Source organism: Setaria viridis, chromosome 3 (genome assembly GCF_005286985.2).
Source record: "Setaria viridis chromosome 3, Setaria_viridis_v4.0, whole genome shotgun sequence".
Taxonomy (NCBI): domain Eukaryota; kingdom Viridiplantae; phylum Streptophyta; class Magnoliopsida; order Poales; family Poaceae; genus Setaria; species Setaria viridis.
Genome location: NC_048265.2, coordinates 12,021,676 through 12,040,658, shown reverse-complemented (window position 1 = coordinate 12,040,658; position 18,983 = coordinate 12,021,676). Strand labels below are relative to the sequence as shown.

The 18,983-nt window shown below is 44.7% G+C and overlaps 4 protein-coding genes and 2 non-coding genes across 6 annotated transcripts; 1 reads left to right on the top strand and 5 right to left on the bottom strand.

The window, feature by feature from the left end:
• Positions 1 to 373: 373 nt before the first annotated feature.
• Positions 374 to 446, bottom strand: TRNAK-CUU (transfer RNA lysine (anticodon CUU)). Its single transcript has one exon. It is a non-coding gene; the product is annotated as a tRNA-Lys (tRNA).
• A 587-nt stretch (positions 447 to 1,033) lies between these two features.
• LOC117846957 (uncharacterized) lies at positions 1,034 to 3,863 on the bottom strand. The gene is made up of 3 exons (XM_034728086.2): positions 3,329 to 3,863; positions 2,607 to 2,717; positions 1,034 to 2,507 (listed from the first exon to the last, which is right to left on the bottom strand). Exons 1-3 carry the CDS (start codon positions 3,545 to 3,547, stop codon positions 1,350 to 1,352), a joined length of 1,488 nt encoding a protein of 495 aa, XP_034583977.1. The 5' UTR covers positions 3,548 to 3,863; the 3' UTR covers positions 1,034 to 1,349.
• Positions 3,864 to 4,495: 632 nt separating this feature from the next.
• LOC117846958 (uncharacterized) lies at positions 4,496 to 5,263 on the bottom strand. Its single transcript, XM_034728087.2, has one exon. It carries the CDS (start codon positions 4,935 to 4,937, stop codon positions 4,686 to 4,688), a length of 252 nt encoding a protein of 83 aa, XP_034583978.1. The 5' UTR covers positions 4,938 to 5,263; the 3' UTR covers positions 4,496 to 4,685.
• A 100-nt stretch (positions 5,264 to 5,363) lies between these two features.
• On the bottom strand, positions 5,364 to 5,436 carry TRNAV-UAC (transfer RNA valine (anticodon UAC)). The gene has a single exon. It is a non-coding gene; the product is annotated as a tRNA-Val (tRNA).
• Positions 5,437 to 7,039: 1,603 nt separating this feature from the next.
• LOC117849719 (RGG repeats nuclear RNA binding protein A) lies at positions 7,040 to 10,136 on the top strand. The gene is made up of 6 exons (XM_034731366.2): positions 7,040 to 7,459; positions 7,716 to 8,103; positions 8,195 to 8,333; positions 9,143 to 9,301; positions 9,390 to 9,452; positions 9,779 to 10,136. The coding sequence occupies exons 1-6, from the start codon at positions 7,270 to 7,272 to the stop codon at positions 9,962 to 9,964; spliced, it is 1,125 nt and encodes a 374-aa protein (XP_034587257.1). The 5' UTR covers positions 7,040 to 7,269; the 3' UTR covers positions 9,965 to 10,136.
• A 4,713-nt stretch (positions 10,137 to 14,849) lies between these two features.
• LOC117849042 (disease resistance protein RGA2) lies at positions 14,850 to 16,352 on the bottom strand. The gene has a single exon (XM_034730648.1). The coding sequence runs from the start codon at positions 16,350 to 16,352 to the stop codon at positions 14,850 to 14,852; it is 1,503 nt and encodes a 500-aa protein (XP_034586539.1).
• Positions 16,353 to 18,983: the final 2,631 nt, after the last annotated feature.

Genomic DNA, 18,983 nt, shown 5'->3' with positions numbered 1-18,983 from the left:
CTGTTGGACCTTTTTGTCACTGTAACTATAGTTACAGATGCAGTCCTCACCGTTGACAAGGAAAGCGATCAGGGGAGTTCAGACTTCAGAGGCTGTGCCGTTGCCGGGCGCCAGCAGAGGCAGAGGCGCACAGGCACAGCACCGCGGCCGGTTTACCACGCATGAATCCACACGGCACACGGCAGACACGACAGGCGCGGGCCAGGCGGCGATCTGGCCATTCTGCCTGCAAAGCTGCAGCAGAGAGCTCACGGGTGCTCAAGCGGATCAGTAGGGCCAGCCGGAGACGGTCAGGTAGGGATGTGGACCAGTCTGCAGCGCTGGTGAGGTGGCAAATGTCAAAACTAATAATGCAAAAAGTAAAACCTTAACACGCCCACCGTGGGGCTCGAACCCACGACCACAAGGTTAAGAGCCTTGCGCTCTACCGACTGAGCTAGACGGGCAGCTTGTCAAAGGGAAATAGCTAACTAATTATATTCTATATATTTAGGAAATCTGAGAAACAATTGCATCGATCTCCGTCAGGAAAATTGTGTTCGTGTTGGTTACTAGCTGGGGGCCTAGCCTGCATGCACTGTGTATGACGGTTGTTCAGTTACCCAACTAATTGCATGTTTAAAGAGCGCATCTTATGCATTTTCTGTTGCTTTCTCGAACATGCAGGTGAGCTGCATATATTACGTTAAGAAGATGAGCTGCATATATTACATTAAGAAGATGAAAGAGGGGGTAAAGAACCCCTTACAAAGGCCCCACACACCCCCAAACAAAAACAAAGAAATCTCGGAAAGGACGACCTTGCATTTTCTGTTGTTGCAGGAAATCGGTAAGCATGTACGTACTAACTAGGTGGAATGAATCTTATAATTCGTGTCACCACGGTTGCAGGCTATGGCAGCAAACAAGTACGAGGAACACTGATATGCAGAGAGGCAAAGAAAGATTGCCAAGCCTTAAGCGATGGGCAGTGAGCACACCCCTCTAGCATCAAGTTAGCATAATATCATTGAGAACATTAAACTCAGGATCGGACAATGAAGAAAGATTAATCAGTTTTATGGTCAGCTTACAAAATATTGAGGGACTACAAGACTAGCAGCGCCCCTTTGGGACCATTCAGCACGCCCTACGCAAGCTCAGCCTGAGCCTAGCAAAGGCAGTGCGCGCCCTAACACTAGACAGAGTCATGATGCATTGAGCAGTTCGGTTTGGCTTTAAACACTCTGGCATGGGCTATACCGGAGTAGAGAAGAGGGTCTAATTGCAGTGTCCAGTCCCATATATCTTGCTGCCAAAAAAATCCCTACCCAAGTGCCAACCCAATTGCTTTACTCCACATTCTAGAGTCACGAAGCCTCTTCAAGCATGTCCAGGAAACGTTTTCCGTCCATCTTCTGGAAGAGTGACTTATCAAAGTGCAGCTCATTGGTCGAGGCTGCCTCGAATCGAGTCCACAGCTCCTTCTTGAGAGTAGTTTCTCCAGCCTGCCTTCCCTTCAGGTTCGTGCTTTCCAAGCCTTTCCAGGGGGTACCAAACAAGGCCTTGCTATGCACAGCAGGGGTTTGGATGGGCTTGTCATCTGAAACATCATGTTTTCCCTTCGTGTTACTTCTTGCTGGAGTTGGATGCGGCTTATCATCTGACAGATCCATTAACACACAGGTCTTGGGAGGTGACAGGTACCACTGAAGAGTATCTTGGGCGTTTCTTGTACGATATGTATTCTTGGTAGTTTGATTGAGCCCATAAATGTCATACCTTGACGCCAGATCCTTTGAGACTTCATCAGATGATTCAGAACGTTTGTAACCCTGGGTTGGTCCATTGCTGTCAATGTCTTCCTTCCTTGAACCCTCCGGTATTGGAGAGAACTGCTGCTTACTAGATAATGCTGTCTTCAGGCATGATCTAGGTAGTGCTCCCATGCTCTTCCGAATTGAGAAAGTGCAAGGCGAACAGAGCCTGTCTTCTAGTGAGCCCTTGTTTGCTGTAGCAACATGAGGTGTCATGGCGACAGTCCTCGCTTCCTTTACCTTCATGCCTTGCTCTAGATCAGGATGATGATCATCTTTTTTCCGATTAAGATCAGGATGATCACCATCAGAAATGGTTAGCTTCCAAACAGGTAAAGTGGGAAGATTCAACTGGTCCGTGCTAGAAGCTGTCTTCATCTGAGTTTTTGATGTTGGGCACCTTGATGAGCATGCTTTTGTTTTTGGCAATGGTGTCAAGAGAAATAACTGCTTTCCGCTCTCAACCATACAAGCCCCAGTACGCCATGAGACGAGTGGTGAAGGTGAGACAATCATGTCAGCCTCAGTAAAGTTGCTGCAAGGTGATGCTACCGGATCTGTATCAGGTAAATTGCTGCTGCTGCTGCTGCAGATCAACTTGTCATTTCCTGGTGCAGCAGAATTTGAGCAAGTTCCCAGTGTGTGTTCCGAGATATTTTCTGTTTTCGCCGGACCAGTTTCTAGTGCTTGCTTCAGCCTTGAAGACCATTGCTGCTTACCAAAGAAAAAGCATGATGGTAAAGTGAACTGCAACACAAGGGGCTCATGTCAAGATGTTTCAGAAATGGAAAATTTGATGACAGTACACACCTTCAAGGAATAATTAGTGTCCAATAAGAAGCCATTGAAGGACTCTATTTCTTGTTTCCCTCTTTTGGACACGGTCTCGCATCGAAGGGCATCAGAGATCAGTTCATCAATCTGGCAAGCAGAAAACATGGGAAACATTAGAAAGAACAGAAAGTTGGTACGCTTATGTTATACAAACGGAAAGACTGACATTTCAAAAAAATAATTCTGTACTACATATTATCCTGTATAGTACAAGTGATTAAGGGATCAGCAAGCGAGTAACTGATTCGTGACAAGGAACGATTTACATTTCATTTCAGGAAAAGACAGAGATATGTCTTTTTCCCCTTTGTTTTATAGAAGCAATATTCCAATTGCCGATCACAAGACTACACAAACAGATAATAAACTGCGCAAAAACTCAGCAACAAAGCAGGATGGGGTTTTCTTATGCCCCACCTTTCTGAATCTAATACGAAACTAGCCCTGAATTTCTGAACCCGCAGGCACTGTCCAATGCAGAACATCACCAGAAATTCGCCAACCCAAATCGCGACTAATACCGGTAGACACAGCAAAACCCTACCAAACTACCAATCTAATATAGACAAATAGTTGAAGCGACAATTCATTTTCTCAAAGAACATCGCACAGATTCCGACTTCACCAAGTCACCAAATGCTGAACGAGATGAGGATCAGGGAGCTAGGGTTCCCGGGGGGGGGGGGGGGGGGGTCGACCTGGGTGACGATGCCGGCGAGGTCGGAGCGGGTAAGGAGGAGGCGGTCGAGAGCTGCGTCGGCCGCGGCGGCGGGAGCCCGGGCGGCTAGTGCGGCGGCGGCGGGAGGCGGCGGCTTGCGGAGCAGAGATGCCGGTGCCGGGCGCGCCTTGTTGGCGGAGACGACGCGGAGCGGGCGCCGCCGCGCCGTCGGCTGCTTGGCTCCAACGCTCTTCTGCATAGTTGGGGAGGGAGACGGCCAGACGGGGGACTGGGGAATGGGGAGAGGGGCGTAACGGTCGGGAAGGGAAGGGAAGGCTCTGGGAACATTGGGAATTTGAACGTGCGCTCGTCACGATTTTTTTTTTTTGGAAAATCGTCACGATTTTCTTCTGGGCTCAAGAGGACAAGTCGAGAGTTTAGCTTTACGATTCGTGCCGAGGTAGAGAATTCCAGATCCAACGTTGATGCTCACTGTACATGCTAACAATAATTCGGCCCGAGTTTCCTTAACTCGTGTACTGTAGCATTTCAGTGGAACAGCTCAGTTCATGTCACTTTAGTTGGGGATGAGGAAGCATCTCATGCCCTTTGTGGGTTTGTAATGGCCATTCTACAATTTTTTTTATCTATTTTATATTCTGCGAAATTCATGTATCGCATTCAATTTTTGGTCCCTTAGCATTTCATTATTGAAATTTACCAACTCGAAAATTCAAATCGTCATATATTGTGAATCATGATTTAGAGTAACAATCCATTTAAAATTTTGAACTGTCGGAACAAATACCGGATGCGAAGGAAAAGAAATCTGGCACCTAATTTTATCAACATACGACTCATTAGAAATTTGCTTGTTGCTTGAAAAAATAGGCCCATGGAGGACTGAGCCGACAGTTCATGAGAACGCAAATGCTTGCTTGAAAGCTTCCTCCACCGCAAAGAGTAGATGACGAGGCAATATGAGATCCTAAGCACGTAAGCATATGCTCTCAGTGTCCTCCATGGTCAGTTTCATGACCTTGATTAATACTGCCTGGAGGAAAATTTCGCTTTGCGCCCTCGTCCTATGTTTACCTGCCTGACTAGTTCATCAGCTAAGAATGTCACTACAAGTTTGCAAGTGACAGCACAATCTTCTGCTCATATCACCAAACGCTCACACAGCTTAAATTGACTTCTTCCCCCATGCAGAATCAATCAAACAGCAAGCTTTATATCGGCATCAAGCACAAACCAGTTCAAAACAGAAAAATCTCACATAAATTGACAAAGGGAAGCTTTCCAGGGTACCAAACAGTCGAAACAAAGTCTGCGTACAAGGTGTTCGTCGAAATGGCGCAACCAAACGCGCAAGAAAACACCCGCGACCCCGCGCCTCAGTCGCGGAGCACGACGGCCGGGTCCTTGGACGGCGCGAGGTCGGCCCCGTCCCCGGGGCGGTCGTCGGATGCGTCCCTCGCCGCGGCGGCGGCGGCGGGGTCGTGGGAGGAGTTCATGGCCTCCTGGGCCTGGTCGAGGTAGGGCTTGAAGCCGACGCGGAAGGAGAGGTAGCCGAAGGCCACGGCGCCCAGCACCACCACCCCCGACCGCATCGCGTTCTGCCGCGCCCGGCTCCCGCCCGGGCCCATCGCCGCCGCCGCCACGGACGCACGCGCCTGAGAAGGAAGAACTCGCGTGAAAGGTGGATGGATCCCCTCCCTGGAGCAGTGCCTAGTGTCAGCGTGTGTGCGAGTCTGTGGCGTGCGGGTGGGGTCCCGACTTCAGGATGCCCATGGCAGATTGGCAGCTCGTTTCCGGCCGCGCGCGCACACCAGAATTCAGAAGTGGCGCGATGTCGGCATGTCGCGGTGTCGATTGAACCTGAACTCCTGAAGGTACCCCGTACCCGTGCTCGCGGTGACGCACTGGTGCGGTGGTGCCCGGCTGCGGGCAGCGACTTGACCAGAGCCTGGAACGTTCTGCGAGATATGTTGAAGTGCGGGGAAAAAGACGGGGGAATTAACAACAGGGAGGGGGAGGGAAAAGGGGGTTAATAAAAAAAACGTGAACAAAAATGTTGCTGCCCAGGATCGAACTGGAGACCTTCAGTGTGTAAGACTGACGTGATAACCACTACACCACAGCAACTTTGATGCCCTTCAAAGGAAACAAACAATATAAACTCTAATTTCTACAGGTCGCGGATTTCTATTTTCCCAAGGCCAGGTTGAGATTTTATAGACTTATATCAGGGTGTTACAATCAATAACAGTGAGGTGTATAAAAAAAAGATGGAAACAAAAAAAGAAATCTCCACTCAAGCATGTTTTTGTATACTGGAAAGAAACATGTTTGCTAGCCTGTTAGCTTTTGTTTTACGTATGGAAGTTCATTGCACATCTGGCATGCACTTTGATTCTAAGATGATCGGATTTGCAAGCCATTTGATAGCCAGGTGAAGTCCTTTCACGGCAAAATCATAGCCCTTTAACTTTTTAAGAGACAGTGAAACAAAATAAGAGAATTGGAGTGATAGTGAATTAGAGTTGTTGTCTATCTTTATTTTTCTATTAGACGTAACGTCTGATAATGGATCTTAAATTTTTTTTTGACCCACTTCACTTGCTACAAAACTGGTATGATTATGAAGTTATACTTTTACTTACTGAGTTGATGAATTCAATTTAAGAAAGCATGCTACATGATATAAGCCGAAATATGACTCCAATACACGATCTCAAGAAAGCTAATCATATATTTTTTTTTTCATCCATATCTTTGACTAAAATTTTGGTTATCTTTCTATCATTGATTCAATGTGAAATCAAGAATTGTATATGGAGCAACCAATATTGTTCTATGCATCTATATATAGAGAATAAGTGCTGTCTTTGCGCGGATGAGCCCATGACATTACACATGACCCTTTGCGAGGTGTCGCTATATGGCGTATTTCTTGGCTTCTTGCCATCAACTTGGATTCCCCTCTACAACTTTGCCTTTGCCTGTGTGCTCAGCAACAGCTTCTCGTGGTATGTGCTGCAACCTGCAGGTCAAGGAGAAATGATATCTTTCTTCTTTTTCATGTTTAGTTTTCTTCACCTATATTCATGATCGACTGTTACCGGTTTGCAAATTGGTTCCTTCCTATCTTAAATTTGATTGATTTGGGACTTAATTTATACTATCAAATTTTTTTCCAACCTAACATAATATCTTATTTATTTATTGTATTTTGCGGTTGCAACACATTACCCATATAGATATTAAAAATAAAATTTGTTTGAGATAGAGATAATCTTGATTCCTTCGAGCTGTAAACAAGCGGAGCCAAACTGGCATTTCCGCTCGTTTGGATAATGAGACGACATCGAGCGAGCTACGTGCAATTGCCGCTGAAAAGTTAAAACCCCGGAGGCCGGGACGCACCATAAAACCCTCGTCGCTGAGCACGGCCGCGGAGAATCCTTCAACACCGACAGCCGAAGCCCCCCGTTCCGGCACGCGGACAACAGCCAGCCGCTCGATTGCAATCTCACGGCCCCGACCCACAGCCTCACCCAGCCCACGCGCGCAGCATCAATCCCGCGGACCCACGGACCCCGCGAATCCCGTGACTACCCATCACTCACACGGCTATCGGCGCCCCAGCAGCCACTGGGCCCCTCATCAGCGTGAGGGCAGCGAGGTCATTTCGCGCGCCAAATCGACGGCGAAAGGATATGGGCTCGAGCCGGGTGGTAAGACTGGGACTAGAATTGCGGCTAGGGTTTGTACGTCCTCACACACTTCGCCCCCCACCTGCTTCGTCTCCACCTCCTTCCGCCGCCGCCGCCGCCGCAACCTTAGCCCCGCTCCTCGACCTCGTCAGAGCCATGGCGATGCGGTCCGGCAGGATGGTGTTGTAGCCAGAAGGGTCAGTTCCCCAGTCCCCACATACAAGAACGCGAGTGCAGTGTGACCTTTGCCGCCGCCGTCTCCATGGCGACCCTCAATCCCTTTGACATCCTGGGCGCCGTCGACAACGACGATCCCACGCAGCTGCTGGCCGCTGCTGCGGCAGCGAAGCAGAAGGCCGAGGCGAAGAAGCAGGCGGCGGCGGCCGCAGGAAAGGGCGCGCAGCCAGCCCCCGCCAAGTTGCCAACCAAGCCTGCTCCCCCCGCACAGGCCGGTGAGTTTGGGGTTGGGTCACTTGGGTGTTGGATCTGGGGTTTAGGATAGGTTTTCTCCCCATTTTGAGGCTTGGATATTGTTTTCTAGGGGCAATTTTAGGATATCCTGCTGATTAGCATACAAAACATTAATTTTGATGTCATCCTGAGAATTAATTTTTGTGATGTTTGAAACAATTAGTCAGATTTTAGCCTTAGATGCCATAAAAAGATGAATTTTTGGTGGACGGAATACTTATGCTGTACATGTTTCAGTGAGGGAGTCTCGCAGCGGTGGTGCTCCCTCCCGTGGAGGATATGGACGCGGTGAACGCGGCCGTGGCAGAGGTGGGCGAGGTTATGGCCAGAACCGTGACTATGGCAGCGAAGACGCTAATGGGTTTCAGGGAGCATACGGTGCTGGAGGTGGTGCCAGAGCTGGAGGTGAAGAAGGTGCCCAGGACAGAGGCCCTCGGCCACCCTACCGTGGAGGCGGAGGAGGCCGGCGGGGTGGGTACCGTGATGGTGAGTTTGGTGATGACTCTGAGAGGCCACCTCGGAGGACCTATGAGCGCCATAGTGGTACCGGCCGTGGGTATGAAATGAAGCGCGAGGGTGCAGGCCGTGGGAACTGGGGAACTACCACTGATGAAATTATCTCCCAGTAAGATAGCTGTGTGCCTATGTATTGTTGTAAGCTGTTGAGGAACATGTTAGTGAACAGAGTTAACAAGTTTTTTTGTTTGGATGACCAGGGAAACTGAGGAAGGCCTGAAGCTGGATGAGAAGGCCCCTGTTCCAGAGAAGCAGGGTGCACTGGAGGATGCTCCACAGGCAGAGGAGAACAAGGATAGCAAGGACGCAAATGCCGAAGAAGAGAAGGAAGAGGATAAGGTATACATCTGCCTGCTGTATATGCACTCTGAATGTAATTTGTTTTGATAGAGTTATATGGGTTAAAGTTTATTTGAAGGCAAAATCACAATGTCTGGTAATCCACTGTCCTTCCCAGCCTCACAATAAATGTGATCTGTTAACATGTTTAGTTCCTGCTTTAATAATATGGACTAAAGGTTTTTTGTTGTTAACTTGCTTGTTGTGTGGTTGTTGTTTTTTTCTTCCTTTGTTTTTTTGCATATTGAATTAATTTGAAGTTAACAAGCGGATCGCGTCTTAGTTAATCATTTTAAACCACTGTTATTTTCTGTCAGTCAGTGGGATCTGGTTCATGTTTGTTCTGCAATGCTTTACAACAATCATGCAACAAAACACAGGCATATCCAATTTATTTGTTTAGACTCACAGCAGCCACAGAGCTGCTATGGCTTCATGATGTGCATGTTTTATGGAACCAGTAGAGGAGTGAGTAATTGGCTCTGTTTCCCTTTCGCAGACAATTTATTATGTATCTTAGGAAACACCAATTTTAAAGCGTGTTTGCGATACTGATGGGGCTATTGAATCTACCTTAAGGATCAACGGGCGATTATCAATAGCAAAAGTAGCGGAATCCAGTGCCCCGATTCAACTTGAAATTTGCGATATATTTTCTGATATTTCCTTCTCATAGTTGCTCTTCCAGGGGCTGGGTGATCATTACGTCTGTTCCCCATAAGCAAGATATTTGAATTCCTTATTCATTTATTGTACTTATATCTTTTACCATGTTTATGATTGTCTGAATGAAATATCTGATGATGCAGGAGATGACTCTTGAGGAGTTTGAGAAAATAAGGGAGGAAAAGCGGAAGGCACTTCTTGCCCTAAAGACAGAAGAGAGGAAGGTTGAAGTTGATAAGGATCTTCAGTCTATGCAGCCGCTTTCCAACAAGAAAGAAAATGATGAAATTTTCGTAAAATTGGTAAGTTTCCATTATGCCTGTTAATCTTTTCATGCACCTATAATATAATGGAGAGGTGTTCGAGCCTGATGAACTATTTTCTCTATAGGGTTCTGATAAGGATGCTCTGAAGAAGAAAGAAAATGCTGAACGTGATGAGCGCGCTAAGAAGGTCTTGCATCATTCTCCTCTTTCAGACTTCCCCTTATCAGGCTGCTGAAAAATACTAAAAAAGTTTGATTTCCATTCTGGTGAACTAAAAATAGCCACTCAATTGTGGCGAGGCCTTTTATTTTTTGGCTCTTTTGAACTCCACAGCATGAACACACTAGAATTGCCTGTTCTACTGGGTTGATTTGCTGTTCCTGTCCTGTGGTTATAACTGCTATAGCTGTTTCTCCTGCTTGGTGCATTCAAAGTTCAAACGAATGTCAGAATTTACAAGTTCCTTTTCTACTTTATGCTGCTAATGTGGTAATCCTTCACTTACTTTTTCAGTCTGTGAGCATCAATGAGTTCCTGAAACCTGCTGAAGGAGAAAGGTTCTATGGTGGCCGTGGTCGTGGCAGGGGCCGTGGTGACCGTGGGGGCTTCAGAGGGGGATATGGTGGGGGTTATCGTGCTCCACCAGCTGCTCCTGCAATCCAAGACCAATCCCAGTTCCCGTCGCTTGGTGGGAAGTGAAGCACCTACTGCCTGAAAACATACTTTGCTGCCTGAAAACACATACTTTCCTTGCTGTCAGCGCCGAGTCCAGTTTGTCCGCAGATTACTGTGCTACTGCTAATCAGACATAATGCCGTCGCATGTTGTTTATTCCCCGCTGTGTCAGTCGAGAGTTCCCAGCTTTATCTCAGTTTTGCGGCTATTTGTGCTGATACGCGATTTTTTCTTCTGGAATCCCCTTTTGTTCAATTTTTTCAGGACTTGAACGATTCTGATTCCAGGTGCTGGTAACTTTTTTTTTGAGGATTAGGTGCTGGTAACTTGTAGGCGTCTTCCGTCAAATGCTGCTGCTGATTGATCAGTTTGTGAATGTTTCACACTGGTTCTACGGATCCAGCTCAATGCCATGGCTCTGCAGAGCATTACTGATTGTAACGTCAGTCTTCAGGCACCAACCGGAGCTGCAGTCTGATTGATGCGAGTAAAAGGCGATCGCTCACCTGGTCTTTCGTCTGGGCGAGGTGCCCGCCGCCCGCGCGTATGTCCTGCCCGCCACCGCACACGCCAGGCTGTGCCCTTCACCCCGGAGGTTTGCTGCTTGCTCTGAGGTTGCATTTGCTAGAGCTGTGGATTTTTAGAAGATTTGTAGGGTGCTAGAAAGGGATAGTTCCTTCTATAGTTCTGCACACCGTCCTGTTTGGCTGAGATTGTTGCAGCTGCGGCTGCAACAGCTAGCCTGCTAAAACTACAGGAACCGGTGTTGATGGAGCTGCAGCCAGCACAGCGGCAAGAATCACAGGCGAATCTTGATGCGGTCTCAAACTTGAAAGCTCATCTCATTTCTAACTGAACTCCAGAGCTCACAGTATCGCAATGGTTCACAAATCACAGGGTACCGAAGACATCCTTAAGACAAGAGATCATGGTAACAGAGTGCGGAAAATCTAACATAGCTTTGATTGATCACGCAGTCAGTTGACATTGTGAAGCACATCTGAAAACTAGCTAGATTTTATTTTGACATGTCGTCGGTTGAACTGCAGAGTTACAATCTTAAATAATTGAAGGCTACCTTTGAAAACTGCGGGTGAAGCTACCTAGGATACTAGGTGGATACTCTAGAAAAAAAAGAGCAATCCTAAAAATTCTCAAAAAAAGCAAAACATCTGACCATGGAAGCTCCTTTTGAAGCTTGCAGATGAAGCCACCTAGGATCCTAGGAGACACTCTAGAAAAAGAGAGCAATCTTAGAAATTCTCAACAAAAAACAAAACATCTGGCCATCAATCGGTAGGCAAATCAACATCTGGCCATCAATCGGTAGGCAAATCATCATAGCCATTGAATCTATTATGTTTTCTAAAAAATTACCCACCTATGCCATTGTGAAAATAGCCTAAAGTAACCCCAAAATTTATATCTAAATTACCCACCTCTATTATTATATAAAATAAACTAAAGTAACCCATAATCTTCATCTAAATTACCCACTTATTCCATTATAAACAATATTTCAACTAACCCCTAAATTTGCAACTAAATTGCCCACCACTAATACTTAAAAAAACAACTTAAAGCAACCTTAAATTTGCATCTATATTACACACATATGCTATTATTAAAAATAACATGAGGTAACCCTGAATCCAAATCACCTTAATTAAATATGTACCAATATATAATTCTAAATTATTTATTTCTTACACTATTAGTATGTGATATAATAATTAAGAGCATTGACGTGTGTCATCGTTTATAAATATATAGAAAAAGTGATGAGAATATAGATTTCTATGTTAAAATTATAGGTCAAATTTAGGGTCTGTTAAACAAATTCAAGCGCATACCATCGATGAAAAGTGAAAAAGTTAAAGATTGTAAATATGGATGAAAATATTATACTAAAATCTGTTGCAACCGGATGAAGATAATAAGTATATATCTATATAAGTATTGTGTTCGAATATTTAACAGATGAGAGATAGATCAAGGTAATAGTTATGTAACAATAGGGCCTTATTTTTTCCATTAGAGACTCCGCATTAGTTCATGACACGCTAGGAAAAAAAACAAATCCTATAAATTTTCACAAAAATCAGAAACATCACATCAAACGTCAATCCTGTAAACTCTAATAATCATAGTCATTGGTATATTATTTTTTTCTAAAAAGTTAACCACCACTATCATTATAAAACTATTCTAAAATAAAACCTAAACCTATATCTAAATTACCGAGCTCTACCATTATAAAAACTAATCTAAAGTAACTCCATAATTACCCATGTATGTTGTTATTAAAAATAACCTAAAGTAAACAACTAAACCTTAATCTAATTATCTTCACGTGCATCATTCAAAAAAGTTCAAAAGTAAACTAATATATAATTCTAAATTACCTATTTATGTCATTGTTAATATAGAAATACTAAGTTAAGATATATACGTATGATGAGTGTCACCATGTAGACTATCTGTACATGTATGTGAGGAGGTGATGAAAAGTATTTATTTTTATGTTAAACATAATGTATGGAGATGAGATACAAAATGAAAAAAAATATGAACGTGGATGAAAAAGTGTATAGAGTAATTAATAATTAAAAATCAATCATAACTGGACAAAAATAAGTACACATCTATATAAGTATCGTGTGAAAGTATTGAAAAAACTGAGAGAGTAGTAGGTAAACAATTTCAATTATTAACTAGGAGTTTAATTTATAAATATTTTTCAAATACAACAGTTTTAAAAACCATTAGCCCGTGCAGGAGCACGAGTTGATACACTAGTTATACTAAACCGCCATAAACAACGAGCTTGGAGCTTCTGTTTATACGGTACAAGATCACACAATAAGGTGAAGGGTGAATTATCATCCCTGGTCTTGACATCGTCTGGGTACTCGCCAATCAAGGAGGCATTTTTCTGAAGGTGCTGTTTTAGCCTTGTGAGAACCCTGAACCAACTTTGAGGGTTGAAGTTCTCTCTTAACAGGGCAGCACCGACGTATGCGAACATGAAAAGATCCTTGCATCACATTCGCCATCTCCAAAGCAAAGCTAAGGGTGCCATGTCAGGATGCTGCCTTGGATAACCGCTTCCAAAGGCTGCCGTCCTGAACCAATACCAGTAGGCTTCTACAGGCAAGCGTTTCATGCTAAGAGCTTGTGTTGTCCCAAACCTCACAATCTTCTCCGATCGACTGGTGATGGTTATTTTGCTCCCCTGTGCTATGCTTCTTTGGGAAGAGTACAACTTGTTCCATGTTTCGTCATCCGCATCCTCTAAAAGCTCATTGACGACCAACAATCTCTCGCCTGAAGCATTGTTAATTAGTGTGATGCTTGATCATGTCTTTGAAACTGGACACTGTCATACCTTTCAGGTCACTACCCGTAGGTATATACGTACTGTAGGAATACCACATAAAGTCAGAAACCGACACCTGCTTCTTCATCAGTCTCATACCATGCCTTTATCGAGTACCCACATGCCAACTGATTCGTACACTGATCATGCTCATATATATTGATCAAAGTCCATTCTACCCCAAGTGGGACATGCTGCAACTTATTCCCGCACTGCTTGTTCTTTTGGTGGGAGGGTATTTGGTCTTTTAGCATTTGGGGTCTGAAATTAGCCCCATTAGCTGGATTTGGAGGGGTAATGAACTAAAGTTTAGTTAGAAGTTGGTTAATTTTTAACCCACATTTAGTCCCTCTATTTGGATCATCACGAGCTAATTTTTAGTGATAAAAGTTTAGCCCCTGAATCCAAACACCCTTATTTTGCTTATGTATGTATTTTACACCGAATCTTTATTTAAGTTTTCCGCAAGTCATATGGAAATCAAAGTACTAACTTTTTAATAATTTATAATTCTGAATCTATCTATTTATTAATAGTATTCTATATATGAACTCTTCATTTCTGTATTTTTTTCCCAATTCATATGAAACCAAACCAGTAATTCACATAGTTTTTAACTTGAGTGAGTTGTGCTAAATGTGTTTCATATGGACTATTTAGGCATAATTCTCCTTAATTCGTATGAAAAATCAGAATACTATTTTTACCACTCCCCCACCCCAAAAAAGTTTACTATTTGGTACTCATTCCGTTCCAAATTATAGGTCGTTTTGGTATTTATAGAGTCATATATTTTACTATGTATCTAGACATAGTATATATCTAGATAGATAGCAAAAGCTACGAACCTAGAAATACCAAAACAACCTACAATTTAGGATGGAGGAAATACTTGTGTTAAACATGGTCTATCTAGTTTAATCTAGACTGCTAGTGGTGTCGGTTCTTTTCTTTTTCCGAGCAACATGATTATCTTTTCCGAAAAATGAGCTCCTATGCTGAGTCAGAAGCTCATACCTTCGTGGGCAGCTCCCATACAAGAAACATAACCAATTGAGCTAGGCTCACCAATAAATTATCATTGAGCATGATTCTTATTAACATATCTAATCCAAATGTTATCAGCCGAACTAAAAAAAACAGAGAAACACCTCACACACCCATTCAAGAACAATTAAGAAACTTTCGCCCATCTGGCTAGACTAAGAATCACAAGAAGGAAAACTTGATGGTTTTATTACGTTAAAATGAAATACCCACCCGAGTTAGCTGGAGTGACCACACAGAAACAGGACTATTTCAAACCAATGGACATATCACCAAGAGCCCAAGGGTTTACCTTTAGACTCTATCCAACCTAATGCCGTAGTGTTTATTGATTGTTTATTAATAGAGCATGTATCAGCTCGGAGAATTTTTTTGGAGCTAGAGTGTGGACAGATCAAAAGTATTTAATTGGGCTATTTGTTATTTCAAACAAACACAGAATTAAAACACTTTACTTCATTATACATACTTTCAAACAGATCATTACTGTTCACAGACCACAGTCTCACATGTACAAATATAATTAAAGTAGGGTGGTATTTGAGATTTCCAAAACAAGACCTCGTACTTCCCTCGCGGCTGAGCACATCCAAATAGCAGATCTATCATTGTTATATCTGGGACCTCCTCTGCACCAGATCCCCTTGGGTAAATTTCATACAGCATAAAGTACTCGTCATGTTTCTGTTTGGTTAAGTTCCAAGTCCATTGAGGATGATCCTTGGCCTTGAGATCATCTGGGTATTCTTCACCCAGCAATGACATATTCTTTTGCAGAAACTCTCTTAAATTGGTGAGAACCATGGACCAACTTTTAATGCTAAAATTGGCTCTTAACAATGCTGAACCAATGTGCGCGTACATGAAAGATCCTTGCATCTTACGTGCCATCTCCATAGCTATGGATGCCATCTTTGGGTGCTGCTCTGGATCATCACCTCCAAAGGCAAGCCTCTTGAAGAAATACCAATAGACTTCTGTTGGCAGACATTTCAAACAGAGAGCTTGTGTTGTCCCAAACCTCGCTATCTCCTTGGATCGGCTGGTGAGGATCATTTTACTCCCATGTGGCATGCCTCTTTCGGACGAGTACAGCCTCTCCCATGTCTCATCATCCACATCCCCTGAGAGCTCAACAACAATCAGGAGCTTCTCCTCTAGGGCACTGTCATTCTGGTGCTTGATCACGCAGTTGTCTCTGAAACCTGCCGCCGTCTCATCTCTAAGGCAGTTCCTGCTGTAAACCAGGATCAGGGAGAAGTGGCCGCGCACCTTTTCATCTTGGCAAACATGCTCCACAAGGGTGCTCTTCCCGATGTACGCGGGGCCGACGATCGGGAGCACGTCTAGGTTCTCAGCACCAGGAGGAGGCTCCGTTGTTTGCAGCAGGAAATCTATGACCATCTCTTTCTCCATGTGGCGGCCGAACATGCACTTCTCCAGGAACATGTGGGCGCTGTAAGGCTGACGGTACAAGGGCGGGTAGCTCCCCAGGAACATGACGAACTCCTTCATGTCGCTGATGATGACTTCCAGGCTGCGAGCCACCTGCTGCAGATCCACCGGCACCGGCTCGGTCTCTGGAGCACCGGAGCGGAAGCGGACGCGCTTCGCCGGGTTGAACCTGGAAAGGGAGAACGCGCGGCGTCCCACCTCGTCGCCGCCGTCGTCCTCTGCCTCATCGTTGCCGTTGCGCCGCCGCCTGTCTCCTCCTCGGAGGGCGTTGCGGCAGCTGGCGACGTCGAGGATGTAGTAGCCCCTGAAAGTCTCGTTCCTCAGGGCCTTGAGCTGCAGCAGCATGGCCTTGCTCGGGACGTGCCGCTGCTCGGCGTCCCGGACGATGGCGCCGCTCCTCAGCAGCTGGTGGCGCAGCCGCTGCATGTCCTCCGCGGTCGCCGTCGGCGTCTCCTTCTCGAACCTGGACACCAGGAACGATATGGACCGGTTCACGAGCTCGCCGACCACCGCGCTGGAGAGCATCTCCATCGCGAAAACACCACACTTTTTTTTCTTTGGAGAACGTGCAAGAACACGGCAAGAGAAATGCAGGAGTTTTGCGTGTGCTGTTTTGGTCTCTGACTCGATGTTTACTCTTAGGATTCCATGCTATTAAAAGGTTGAGGGAAAGAGCAGCCAATCGAGAGCGGCAAACCGCATGATTTGAAAGCCATCCGATACTCATGAACATTCGATGCTAGATTGCTAGGTATACACCAGGCCAGAAAAGATCTGGCGGCTAATAGAGCTCTGTGCTGGCGGGCCGAGCACTAACCAGCAACTTTGAACCGGCACAAATGACGGTCTATGCTGGCGAGCGACGTTATCCACCCGCCAGCACAGAAGCTCTCTGTGCTGGCGGGTGGCATAACCCACCGCCAGCACACTGGCATTCTGTGCTGACGGTTGGTTATTCCACCCGACAGAAATATTTATTTTCCCACCCTATATATTATTTCTCATGATTTATTTATAATTTCTATTTTTCGCTAGTTTTTTGCGGCCAAATTTAAATACGTATTTCCAACCACATAACAACGAACTTAAATAATAAATAATTTACATTATTAAAAAGTGTATCATACAAAATAGATAATTCACATTATTCAACAAACTTGAATAATAAATAATTCACATAATTCAACAATTGGAATAGAGCTACATCGGCGGCGCCTTCGTCCAACTACGAAGATGTTGGCATCCGTCCGCCGCCAACACGCCATTTGGATTAAAGAATTCTTTGTCCTCATGACAAATCTCCCGTTGGATGAACCTCACCATGTCCATACAAATGTTGATGATGCCTTTGTCTTCGAGCGCCACATCGCGAGTGTCGATCCTAAGCATCTGCAGGTATACAGTAAATGAAGATTAGGATGTATTACCATTAAAAAGTTAGCACACGGCAGTGTATAAGAGACTTACGTCTTCGGGATTTGTCGGGTACCTCCCATTGTTTCTAAGAAACTTGCACACATAATATCCGCATAGCACAGAATCGGACGGTTGCTTGTGGCACTGCAATCAAATAGAAAAATGATGAGTTGTTATAAACGACAAGTCTACGTTATATGAAAAGAAACCAAGTTTTTATATTCTTAGCCATCTATGTGTTATTATTTTCATCACTTTCTTCCTGTTTTCAAGGCATTCCCCACCTTTGAGTATGTAAAGCCTGTGCGCACTTTGAGGATATAAAGGCAAGAGTTAGTAATATAACTTAGGTGCATAGAATCTCAACATGCATTTAAGTACTGCCAAGGGATGTCTTACTTTTGTACAATGTCTAGGAATTCCTTGTAACTATCTTTGGTATATCCGAGAGAGTCGAGGATAATTGCAAATCCAAGCTTGGGGTAAATACAAATGCAAATCCAGTGGTCTCTGCATGATGGCATTAATTAACACCAAGTATGTAAATAGTAATTTAAACTAGCTTGCTTATTGAAAATTGTAAGCCCCCATGATCCACTGCTTGTGAGCCTTTTTCCTCATAAGTCTTGCAATGTACACAGACACTTTGTGCTTTTCTTCTTTTTGGGCTTTTTCCTTTATAACATTTTTCTCCGCTTGTGTTTGTGCTGCTTCCATTTCTCTTTTGACCCTTTCATTCAGTTTGAACTTGTGCTCTGGCTTGCTAATTCATGCTGGGTCAAGGTACGCTACCGAGTACCTGCCGTTCGTCAATTCTTCCTCTTTTCATTACATCCTGCAGAATAGGTAGTCGCTTTGGTACTAGACATGTAAAATATATATGTATGCATGTAAAATCATGTATGCGGCACATGCGGACTTACAAGCACCATACGACAATGAGTTGGATGTCGAGGTGTTGATGACAGTAAAGTCTGAACAAATCCTTGAAATCGATCACAAGTGGGTAATCTTCAGCGCCAAGGAAAACCTTTTTTAGGATAAGCGTGGTGATTGCTCGAATGCCTTGCTTCATTGCGGTCATGATCCATACATGCAGCTTATTGAGTTCCCATGGGCCTCCCACCAGATCCCATCGATACAAGAATGGTTTGCCATGCTCATATTTATCTAGGACTTCATCTGACCCAAAGACATTGAGGCCTTCATCTATTTCCTTTCGCCGAGAGGGGCCGCAGGCTACAAATTTCTCCACCTCACCGGAAGATGAAGCCTTGGTCTTTAGTACATTCATGAACTTGTTGACTTGTGTCGATGGATTCCTATTCTCATATGTCCTGACCATACGAGGTACTGCTAGCGGCTGGGGAGGTGGAGATGGCGGCCTCTAGGGAGGTGGAGATGGCGGCCTCGGCGATGTTGGATCATCGCCTTGGAGAAACAAAGTCCATTCCTGCTCAGTGAGACCTTCTTCCATAGGTGATTGCGGCATTGGCTGCCCGCCCTCATTGGTAGCTCCCTGCACATGTGACTGACCTGGCTGCTCACCCTCAGTGGTAGCTACCCTCAGTGGCTCGGCTGTGAGGTTTCTAGCGATGCATTAACATTCAGAATGATATCTCGGTAATGCCACAGTATGTACTGGTTCATCGCATCACCGAGAACCTTTAATCCCCTCATCAGTAGGGATGTCAAGCTCGCACGACTCATCCAACATAGTAACAATTTGCACCTAGGAGTATTCTG